General features: G+C 36.7%; 1 protein-coding gene across 2 annotated transcripts in view; it reads left to right on the top strand.

Moving 5' to 3' along the window:
- Positions 1 to 12,196, top strand: part of USP34 (ubiquitin specific peptidase 34) — a 243,367-nt gene that overhangs the window by 147,458 nt on the left and 83,713 nt on the right. For both annotated transcript variants that reach the window (XM_054728434.1, XM_054728433.1), the window contains 5 exons: positions 1,409 to 1,609; positions 4,132 to 4,214; positions 9,490 to 9,530; positions 9,669 to 9,793; positions 11,404 to 11,556. In XM_054728434.1, coding sequence (XP_054584409.1) covers positions 1,409 to 1,609; positions 4,132 to 4,214; positions 9,490 to 9,530; positions 9,669 to 9,793; positions 11,404 to 11,556 — 603 coding nt within the window. The remainder of the gene's footprint in view (positions 1 to 1,408; positions 1,610 to 4,131; positions 4,215 to 9,489; positions 9,531 to 9,668; positions 9,794 to 11,403; positions 11,557 to 12,196) is intronic.

Genomic DNA, 12,196 nt, shown 5'->3' with positions numbered 1-12,196 from the left:
AATGAAACTGAATAAGGGAAGGGACTACTGTCTTAGGAATATTTTCACTCAGTCTGTGGCTTACATATATAAACATTTATGTTTTTTAAGCAGAGTTTTTAATGTAACAGTTTTTGTATCCTCTATAAGAAATCCATGTTTTAAGATCACAAAGATTTTCTCCTGTTTTTTGTTTGTTTATTTGTTTTCTGTAAGTTTTACGGTTATCTTTCAGATTTAGGCCTGTGATGCATTTAAAACTAACTTTTACATATGTGGAGAGAGGATGAAGTTTTGTTTTATTTAATTTTTTTATGGCTATCCAATTTTTCTAGCACCATTTGTTGAAAAAAACTATTCTTTCCTCACTGAAATTTCTTGGTACCTTTCTGAAAACCAGTTATATGGGGTTGCTATGTTTCAAGTATATTGGTATAGATATACCACTTGGCACTGGTGTTAGGAAAATAGGAAGAAAAGGACTATTAAAGCGAAAGCTCTGAAACTCTCATCTTGAACATAAGTGATATTCTTATTAATTCATTTCAAGGAAGTGTTTTACTTTAAAAATATTTTTAAGTAAAGCTTTAAGTCAGTAAGAAATATTACACTAAACAGTATCTTACCAAAAATATTTTTTATTTTAAATTGACATATAGAAATGTAACATTTTCAGTTGAATTATATTCTAGAGCTATTGAGAATTGCTATGGCCCCAAAATATTAGAGTATATGCAACTTGTTGGAGAAACAACTTGTTAGTTGTTTTAACTGTTTTAAAAATCATAGTACAGTGGAACCTTGGTGCTCGAACTTAATTCATGCCGGAAGGCTTTTCAAGAAGCGATATGTTAAAAATCTGAATCACATTTTCCCATTATAAAGATTGTAAATTGAATTAATCCATTCCAGACCCCCAAATAATTCCCTGTTTTAACCTTTCTTATATACAGTACATGTATAATGTACTGTTTAATCTATAAATAAACACTTATTTTCCTAAATTTATGGAGCTATCCCCTACTAGCCTTAAAGGAATCACTTTCAGCACTCCTTCCAGGGGTGTCTTTCACGTCAGCATCAGCATCTTTGTTTGTTCAAATATCACTGCCTCCGAAATGCTGTCACTGTATTTTTTTTAAAAAACCCTGTATCTCTCTATTACATACATTTATATGATGTTTTCATGATAGAAATGTGTGTCATTTCCATTTCATTACATGTACCCTCTTAGTGTTTTGATAATTTTTCTTCAATTTTATAAGATTGGATTGTTACTAACCATAATAAATGCTTAGCAAAATTCTATAGCACGTGGATTAACTACTAGGTATAATTATTTTTATTGTCTAGCCTTTCATTTTAAGTTTTATAGTAGCCATATGAAGTTAATTAAAATAGGGAAATGACATTTTTTTCTTACCCACAGTGGCAGCTTGACTGTCTTGCTTGCTTGCTGAAGTTAATATGCCAGTTTGCAGTAGATCCATCTGATTTGGATTTAGCTTATCATGATGTCTTTGCCTGGTCTGGTATAGCAGAAAGCCATAGGAAAAGAACTTGGCCTGGCAAATCAAGAAAGGCTGCTGGTGATCATGCCAAAGGTCTTCATATACCAAGATTAACAGAGGTAAAGTTCAGAAGTTATCATTAAATTGTAGTAATGAGTTCTATTTATGTTTTAAGAGAGCTTATGTATTTTTGTTTTAACAAAATGGTGTAAAACACTAATGCATAAGAAATGCTATTCTACAATACCACAGTATGACTTATCATTTGAAGTGATGCCTTTATTTTAATGCAGAAGTAATTATGATGCTTAGTTCCTCATCCAAAATGCAGGAATGAGTTATATGGCATTTTAATGTTACTGTATGATTGAGTTTATTATTTGTATTCAGTAATATATATACTGAGTGTATTAGGGTCCATTCAGGAAAGCAAACCACATTAGATTTTTCAACAGAGGAAATTTAAAATAGAGAATTTGTTTTATTTGTATGTGTTCGAGGACTGAACATACAAAAGAGAAATGTTGAGGTAATCTAGGCAAGTAACCATTTGCTGCTCATAGGGTTTTCAGAACATATGGGAGGAATAGGTTGGGGTTTTCAGAAATAAGCTTATAGAATAAAAATACTGTTGAACTGGGGTTAAGCCTCTCAAGATAGGGGTTATGCTACTGCTGCTAAAACCAACTGTCTTTTCTGGGTGAAATACTTTGGAGCATTGCTAACAATAAAAATAAAAATCCCACAAGGAAATAATTTATAGTGTCTCAGATTTACAGAAGCTAATTGGAAGTCGGCTGGCAAGAAAGAATTTCTTGTACCAACCCTAGGATTGCAGAGCATGTACATAAAATGCATAGAGCTGAAGAAAATGGCACAATAACCAGCAGTAAAAGTAGAATTATTTTTGTTCACGTTATCATATATTTGCCTTTCCAGTGTCTTCACCAGTGGTCTGGGAAGTGGGGAAGAGATGAAGATGAATTTTTAGTGAAATCTCTTTCTCATTTTGTAATCTTTTGTGACCGGTGCTTCATTTTGTACCTGCCCAAGAAAAAACAGAGTAATGAGTTGTTACTGATAGAAAAATATGGTGGTGGTTATAGGTTGGAAACTGCTGGTATAAATGGAAACATAAAGCATATTTCCCTGGAATTTGGAGAGATTAAAAGGGGAAAATGAGCAAAGTTAGTATTCCAGGTTTAAATGGGAAAAATGGTCTATGCTAATATTTCCAGGTTATAATATAAAAATCTCAGATTGAATGTGCTTTTTCCCATCAACTCACTAAATAATTTAAATGCTTTTGACACTTAGTAGTGATTTCCTCTTGAGATATTAATAATATATAAATATAGGTACACATATAGAATTTTAAAAAGAATTGGCTTGTTTTTTATTTTTTTTACCTTTTATTGACATTATTATAGATGTTTCCCTTTATCCTACTTTGGCCACTTCCACCCAGCCTGTAAGAATTGGCTTGTTTTTTAAAAAATATATGAAAGTACATTCTTAGTGAAAATAGTTCTGAATATACAAGTGAACTCAGTCATAGGTGACAGCCATTAATAGCATTATTTTTTAGCGTGTTTTTTTTTTTTCTATGCACATGCCAGGGTTAGGTTTCCGTAGCTTACAAAAGGTACATACCATATATAATTTACTGTTTATTCATCATAATAATTATAACTTAGTATGTAAATCTAAGCTGTTTGGGAACAAAAATTCTTGTTAACACTCATTCTGGAGACAAAGCCATCCAATTTTGATACACTGTAGATAGTAAGAAATTCTTTGTATTTGTTCTCTTTAATAGCCTTTATGAAGATTGAAATTTCAGATTGAACTTTTATATTCCTACCTAAACGTAGTTTTTCTTGAAGCTTTCCTGATTTTGCCAGGGACAGGTTTTGCACATTTGATATATATATACTTGTGTTACAGTGCTCTCTATGTTATCTGCTGTACTTGTCTAACATCTCCAGGATGGGAACAGTATCTTATAAAATAAAATAAGTGCCCAGAATGAGCTCTGACCTACAGAAGAGATTAAATAATTTTTTAATTAAGTTAGCAAATTATTATTTTTTCTTATTATTTGGATGAAGAGCTAGAATTTAGAAATTAAGTATTTGTTAGAGTCAAGGCAGCTTGAAAGTCAGCAAACTCAACATTGAACCTAAGAATTTTTCATCGAAAATCCATGCTGTATATCCCTGGTGTATTATATTGCCTTGCTATATTCATTTCAGGATTGTTGAGGAATCTGCTGTTGCTTAACTTCTTTTTCCTTGTTTCAAGAGTAGAAAATGTTTAATTCTTTACCTATGCCACAAAAATCCACCAGTGTGTGATATATAGTATTTTTCTCTGACATGCAGATAATCTGTGGAGCAAATATAAAAAATAGTTTTACTTGTGTATTTCTAAATTTTGAATAATTCTTGTTAAAGTTGCTGGTTTTCTAATATTTGATATCTTTACAGTATTTTCAAATGGCCATTCTAAGATCATCCTTGTCATAAAAAAGTTTAACATAATTTGGAGTCTTAGGTTAAAAATGCAGTTGCGTGGGTTTTTTGTTGTTTTTTTCAGTGTATTTAAAGATGTTTTTTAAATTTTTTGTTTTGTTTTAAAGGTATTTCTTGTTCTTGTGCAAGGAACCAGCTTGATTCAGCGACTTATGTCTGTTGCTTATACCTATGATAATCTGGCTCCTAGGTATGATTTTTTTAACATAATTTATGTATGCATTTGTGATAAGAATATAATGTTTTAAAGCTTTATTTTGAAAACATTTAATACTTAGAAAAATTTTAGGGTGTTTTTATGAACTCCCATACTGCTTATTTAGATTTGTATATTATTAACATTTTGCCAATTTTATCACATAATCATGAGTGTGTATATCAGTGTGTGTCTGTGTGAACACATTCATTTACATATTGTTCTGAATCTTTGAGAGTAGCTCACGAGAGGAATGGGGACCAGCCAGGCTGCGGCCCGGGAGAGAGACAAGCCGCCCGCCCCGCGGTCCCGGGCGCCAGTGGCTGTGCCTGCGGCCCGGCCTGGGAGAGGGACAAGCCGCCTGCCCCACAATCCCAGGCGCCTGCGGTTGCGGCCTGGGCAAAGTCTTCCACCTACAGTCCCCTGCGGCTGCGGCCAGCCAGAGGGAGGGAAGCCCAGGTCCTGGGTGCCTGCAACTGGCTGGAGAAGGGAATCCTGGGTCCCTGGTGTGGGGCAAGGCAGAGGCGGTTAGGGGTGATCAGACCAGCAGGGGAGCAGTTAGAGGTGATCAGGCAGGCCAGGCAGAGGTGGTTAGGGGTGATCAGGCAGGCAAGCAGGCGAGTGGTTAGGAGCCAGTGGTCCCAGATTGCGAGAGGTAGTTGGGCATCCCCCGAGGGGTCCCGGATTTGAGAGGGTGCAGGCTGGGTTGAGGGAAACCCCCCCCCGTCCCCCCCCCCGCACAAATTTTGTGCACCAGGCCTCTAGTCTATATTATAAAAAGCAAGCGGCCGTAACACAGTAACAACCAAAGACTGGTCACCAGGAGGTGCATGGAGCACCTCTCGGTCCCTCCCCCTGACCCGTGAGCCACTCATGCGGCGTGGCCCACAGACTGGGATCACAGCAAGGCTGGCGGGCGGGTGGGCGGGGCCACACAATTTTGCACGCTGGGCTTCTAGTTTACTCATAAATACTTTCATTTTTATCTCCTAAGACCAAGGACATTTTCTTAACTACTAGTGTAAAATAAATTTAGAAAATATTATCTAATACACAGTTGGTACTCAAATTGTCTCATTAGAACCACCGTACTACTGTTGCATTTAGTTGTCATATTTATTTCATTTCCTTTAATCACTGATACTTTCTTAGCCTTTCTTTGATGATATTGACATGTCTGAATAGTACAGGCCAATTCTTTTATAATGCACCTTTCGATCTAGGTTTTCCTGGTTGTTCCTCATGATTAGATTCAGATTATATGTTTTAGCAGGAATACTCCATAAATAATAATCTTCCCAGTACATCCTGGTGATGTCAGTTTGTCCATTGTTAGTGGTATTAATTTTGATAGATTAATCTAGTTTCCTTTAGGTTTTTCTACAATGTTTCTGATTTTTTTCTTTGTAGTTAAAAGTATACTGTTGGAAGATATTTTGCAATTGCTTAAATTTCCAGCTCCTAATAAAATTTTCATTCATTGATTTTTTTTTTGTTTTTTTGTTTTTTAGCATTCAGTGATGATTCTTGCCTGAATTAAAAATATTAATATAGCCCTTGCCAGGTGGTTCAGTTGGTTGAAGCATTTTCCCATACACCAAAAGGTTGTGGGTTTGATTTGTGGTCAGGGTACATACCTAGATTGTGGGTTCAATTCCCAGTTGGGGTACATTTGAGAGGAGACCGAGCGTGCGTGCGCGCGCGTTCTCTCTCTCTCTCTCTCTCTCTCTCTCTCTCTCTCTCTCTCTCTTAACATTCCTTTTATGTATACTAATTGACATTTTATTGTGAGGAAGTGCTTTCTCTTCTTTCCTTTTTTTATTTATTTATTTATTTATTTTTTTATTTCTTTCCTTTTATTTATTACCAGTTTGGATCATTTTCATTCAACATGTTGTAATTCATTACTATTACTACTCTCTTTACTAAAATTATACCTGAGTTAGCCTCATCAGGCTTGTTGATGTGTCTTGACATATCACATTATTTTGTGTGGAAGGGAGGAATCCTTTTTCTTCCCTGTTACTATAAGATCTTCCAGGCTTGTAGTTTCCTTGCCTCAGCTCTAGAATCAGCCATTTTCTTTAAGAAGCCTTAAAGTTGGTAGGGAACCTCAAAAGTATGGGTGCTTGGTCTACTCATTACTACCAGTGTTTCCTTGTTTCTCTGCCCTCTGGCTAGAGCTGGAAATGTGTTTATAAGAATATAGTTTAGACATGTAATATGATCCCATGTATTGGAGCTACGTTGGAAAATTTTTTTTAAATGTACAAATTCTCTCCTCTCCCCCCCCCCCCCAATTAAGATATTGTATTTGCTGACTAAATACATGGGGAGTGGAGAGGAAGGGAGAGAGAGAGACTGATTGGTTATGACTCCTGTGCACACCCCGACAGGGGATTGAACCCACAACCTAGGTATGTGCCCTGATCAAGAATCAAACCTGCAGCCTTTGGTATACGGGACGATGCTCCAACCAACTGAGCCACATTGGCCAGGACCTAAGATTCTTTCTTTCTTAATGTACTTTGCTTTAGTGTCTGTCCCAATTTAATTCACATTCATTCCTTGATCAATATCTGCTATACCACATTAGACTGGGGGTAAGTACTATATAAACTAAATCTGATTTTGCTCACCATTATATTTTCAGTGGCAGGTACCTTACCTCATAGTTTATAAAACTTATGAATGGGTAACATGGGGAAATGAAGAAAATGCTGTAACATGGACCTTCCTTCACCTGGCTGCCGGCACCAGTTTTCCTCTGGCCACCCGCCGATCAGAGCGCCTCCCGCCAGCGCTCCGATGGGTGGGTGGCCAGAGGAAAACTGGTGCTGGCAGAAAACTGGTGCCGGCAGCCACGCAATCGGCCACCCCGAGTTCTGCCATCAGTGCCTTCTGCTGGCCCCATGGGTCCTCCCGCAGCGCCGGGCCGTTGGGGCCAGTGAGAGGAACGGGAGCGGGGCGGGGACTCGTGAGTCGTCCCCCCCCCCCCCGCTCCTCCTGCCAGCCCAATCAGCCACCCCGAGTCCCGTCCCCAGCCTCCCACCGGCCCAACCGTGGGCGTAGCAGAGTGATGGTTATTTGCATACTTCCCTTTTATTAAGTAGGATACATTTTATACCCCAACCACCAATTACTCTCAGCTAAATTTTAACTCTTCCTCCTTGTCCTCTAATACACACTGTACCTCAGTATTTACACACTACAATACATTGAGTTAAGGCAATTCAATGACTGCTTTAGTCTACTTTTTGTTCACTTGACTCTGTTAACCTCATGCAATGAAAAATAAATATGCAGATTTGATACCAGGTGTTGCTGCTGGTTCTGTGGCAATTCTTGTTTTCATTCTAGGAGTTCCATTTTTATTTTATTTTTTATTTTATTTTAGAGAGAGACATCAATTTGTTGTTCTATTTATTTATGCATTCATTGGTTGCTAGTATGTGCCTTGTCTAGCTAGGGACCAAACCCACAACCTTGGTGAATTTGGATGATGCTCTAACCAACTGAGCTACCCAGCCAGGACCAGTAGTTCCATCTTAAAAAAATCTTTGCAATTGAGCTCTTGCCCACTACCCACTCCCACACTTCATCCCTGTGATTTCTCAGCTCCTATTTCTGCACCATTATCTTTTCATAGGCTCTAACCCTCCATTCATAAGGTGCTAGGAGGTTTACATCAATTAAAGCAGTTAGAACACTTTTCGCTTGTATTATAAAAAATCATTTAATGCTAAAAATTTAAAAGATAGGTGGGTAAGCTGCTCTGGTAAAGTTAACAATATGTTTATAGTATGTTTAATATTAATACTTGATTTATAAAGTTTTTACTTCTTAGTACCTTTTCCTTTAAATCAGTAATATGGGTGAGCCTTGCTTTTGGGGATTTTGAAAGGTATTCTGTGAATTTATAACAAAGTGGGAATGCTCAAGATTCGTGACTTTTTAAAAGTTTATAAGGCAATCTATATTTAATCTTGTTAAAATAAAAATTTTAATTAGTTTTCTTGAAACTGAAGTAATACATTTTCTTTTTAAATATTTTTATTGATTTTAGAGAAAGGAGAGGGAGAGAGAGATTGAAACATCAATTATGAGAGAGAATCATTGATCGGTTGCCTCCTGCATGCCCCCTACTGGGAATCCAGCCCACAACCGGGGCATGTGCTCTGACTGGGAATTGAACCGTGATCACCTCCTGGTTCATAGGTCCCATAGGTCGACGCTAAACCACTGAGCTATACCAGCCGGGCGAAGTAATACATTTTCCATTGAAGTTACCTAAAAGTATTAGGGAAAATAAAGATGAAATTAAATTAAATTAGCTTTCTCTACTTTTTAGTAATTTGCTTTTAACTATTCATGCTAGAAACTGGCATTAACAAACAGAACCTTTCATGGCTGAAAGCTTTTCTGAAAGGGTTTGTTGAGCTAAATGCTAGCCAGAAAAGGACTAAGTCCTGGGGCATGAAGTCTAAACCACCAGCAGCAGATGGTGGCTAGATGGAGTAGACTACATATCCCCCATTCTGGAGTTGATGGGCTCTTTGTATATTATGGAGAAAGATGTAAGTTGTTTTGAAAGAAATTACATTGGCTAAGTTAAGGGGGAAGGTAAAGCAGGGGCAGTTCTAGGATAGGTGCATAGTCCCTGAGGAAGAAATGTTGACTACTTTTGATTGGTTGCAGGCAAGGTCTTGAAAGTTCATGCGTAAGCAGATTGTGATGGCTTCTGGTGATTGCTCTAGGAGTTGCTTCAAAGCTCCTTCATGCATTCAGGAATGTGAGCAGTCTATTGTTAGTTGGCTCACAGACTTTAATTAACTGGTTGAATACTCTTGTCTCTCTGTCTCACTCTCTGGCCTGCTATAATTTAATTTAGTACTTCTCAGAATTTTTTTTTTCTTGTCAAAGGAAGGTCATTTTATGTCAATGTATGATTTTTCTTTTAAGGATTCTGAAGTTTAGACTAAACCCTTGTGACCTTTCTCTTTAGTAACTCAACCATGAGCATTTGGTTGAGGGTTTACTTATTTCAATCAATATTGGTTTCACTCAAATTTTATTGTCTGAACATCCATTTGTTTGGTATAAGATTTTACCAGTGAATTTTAAAATAAAAGAGAAGAGTCATAGAAAAAAACAAAAGTAGCTTTCTAAAATCTAATGTTTTTTAGGGGAAAAGTTGTATATACTTTTAACTAAGTTATTTTTAATTCATTACGGAATTTAATTGGTGGTGGTGTGTTTTTACTTGCAGAGTTTTGAAAGCTCAGTCTGATCACAGGTCTAGACATGAAGGTAAGGATTCAAGAAAGTTAATTTTTAAGAAGTAAAAATTTAGATAACTAGATAAATTTATATATATCTTTTATGAACATTGTTTTCTTTACAGTACCAAGCCCTTATAATTGTATTTTTTTCCTACTTTTTCTTTAGTTTCACATTATTCAATGTGGCTCTTGGTGAGTTGGGCTCATTGCTGTTCTTTAGTGAAATCTAGCCTTGCTGATAGTGATCATTTACAAGATTGGCTAAAGAAATTGACCCTCCTTATTCCTGAGGTAAGATAAAAATGAAGATTAGTAGTTACTCTTTACTTTTTCATATTGTTAACATCCTATATAATAAAAGCGTAATGTGCTAAGTGTCCGACCGATCAGTCGACCATTCGGTTGACCACTCAACCAGTTGCTATGACGTGCATTGTCCACCAAGGGGCCAGATGCTACGACAGGTAGGTTAGCTTGCTGCTGGGGTGTGGCCGATCGGGACTGGGCAAGAGGGCTGGACATGCCCTAGAGCCCTCCCATGGTTCCTCCCCGGCTGGCCAATCTCCTTCTGTCCCTCCCCAGCTGGCCAGCAGCCATCAGCCCCGATCGGGACTGGGTGACATGGCCCTGATCAGCCCTGTTCGCTGGCCAGGCTGAGGAACCCCACCCATGCACGAATTCATGCACTGGGCCTCTAGTCGATAATTAAAAAAAACTAATGGAAACAAATGGACATGATCCCACAAATATATCACATTATCTGAAAGATCTAGAATGTTTTGAACTATGTATACTTAAGTGTGAATGTTACATATTCAATAGCACTCATATTTGTCTTTTTCTGAAATACTTATTTACAGGTTATTTTGCTTTTGTAAAAAATTGCTCTTTTCTGGGGCAGGGGGAGGTGAGCGTTTATTGTGGTCATTTAGCATTTATTGTGGTCATTTATGTTTTAGAGAAGTTTTTACTTGTTTTTTTTCTATTTAATTAGAGTGTATCTTAGACGCAACAGAGACTAAAAATAAGTTAAATATATTTTCTTTTGATTCCATTATTGACACTGAGGAGGACAATATAATTTTCACTAACAATATCTTTGATATTACTCACACCATATTCCTAAATGAAATAGTAGAAACACACTGTGACTATCACTTAGCCACCACAATCACATCTTTTTTAGACAGTACTGTATAAAACTGTACTCTGAATTGATGAATATGTGTTTTTGTTCTGGTTCTGTCCCAAAGAACCATTGTGATGTTTGGGCAAGTCCCTTAGAATATGTAAAATATTCTAGTTTAGCCGAAACCGGTTTGGCTCAGTGGATAGAGCGTCGGCCTGCGGACTGAAAGGTCCCAGGTTCGATTCCGGTCAAGGGCATGTACCTTGGTTGCGGGCACATCCCCAGTAGGGGGTGTGCAAGAGGCAGCTGATCAATGTTTCTCTCTCATCGATGTTTCTAACTCTCTATCCCTCTCTCTTCCTCTCTGTAAAAAATCAATAAAATATATTTAAAAAAAAATATTCTAGTTTAAGTGTTTTCTAAATTGCTACCTGTTATGAAAATATTTTATCCTGTTACTTAACCTTGTACGTAAATTAATATGTATATTTTCTCCTCAATCCCCTTTGTATTTGTCTATTATTGTGTTTATTTGGTTTTACTTCATGGATATATTTAGGATTTCTCAGATATGTTTTTACATATTACTATGTATGTTGGGATACTTTATTTGATCAGATATTATTTATATGCATGAATATTTGATCAGAACATTGCATTTTAAAATGTTACTAAAGAAGTCACCTAACGTTATTTCTGCCAACATATTAACCCTAATATTAACTGTTTAATACTAATTCAGATTGTTTTTGGAACTTGTATTTTCATTTAGACTGCAGTCCGTCATGAGTCTTGCAATGGTCTTTATAAGTTATCCCTATCAGGGCTGGATGGAGGTGACTCAATCAATCGCTCTTTTCTGCTATTGGCTGCCTCAACATTGTTGAAATTTCTTCCTGATGCTCAAGCGCTCAAACCTATCAGGGTAAGATTTTACTGTGTTCAGGAGCGGTTTCTATTTTTGCAGTTTCTTTTGCCCAATTTTATTATATTGTTGCAGTAATTTTGAGTCCTTGTTTACTATATATAGTTTATTACCTAGGTAATAATAGTTACAAGTTCTTAAAGTGACAGCATTGTGACCATGTTACACCTAGGAGTAGAATCTGTTTGTTTTGATTTCAGCTCTAGGGGATCTCTCATAGATATTCTGTTTCGGAAATAACATTTGTTCTTACTATATTTTGGGGCCTGTGTTAGTAAGTTGAATAACAGAAACATCATAAATGTAGCTATCATCTCATTTAGTCACATAGGGTTTTATTATTAAGGATATTCTGAATTTGCTATTTCTTTCCCTTTCCAATGTATATATTAGCCTTGTAAAAACCTCTACCACATAATAAATCCTGAGCCCATTAGTAAGTAAATTTTACTAATCCCAGAAATATGTTGTATTGTAGGATTTACTTTTCCACCACCATATTAACCTATCATCGACTATGTAAGAAATATGATGTGTTCTTTATTTTTCAGATTTCAAAGTTATAATAGACCATTGCATGTGGGTAGCTTTATATATACTCATGTTCTGTAGGTTTCTTGTATTCCCACATTTTCATTGA

Source organism: Eptesicus fuscus, chromosome 16, assembly GCF_027574615.1.
Source record: "Eptesicus fuscus isolate TK198812 chromosome 16, DD_ASM_mEF_20220401, whole genome shotgun sequence".
Lineage (NCBI taxonomy): Eukaryota > Metazoa > Chordata > Mammalia > Chiroptera > Vespertilionidae > Eptesicus > Eptesicus fuscus.
Note: the sequence above shows the minus strand (reverse complement) of the source record. Positions and strands in the feature narration are given on the sequence as shown.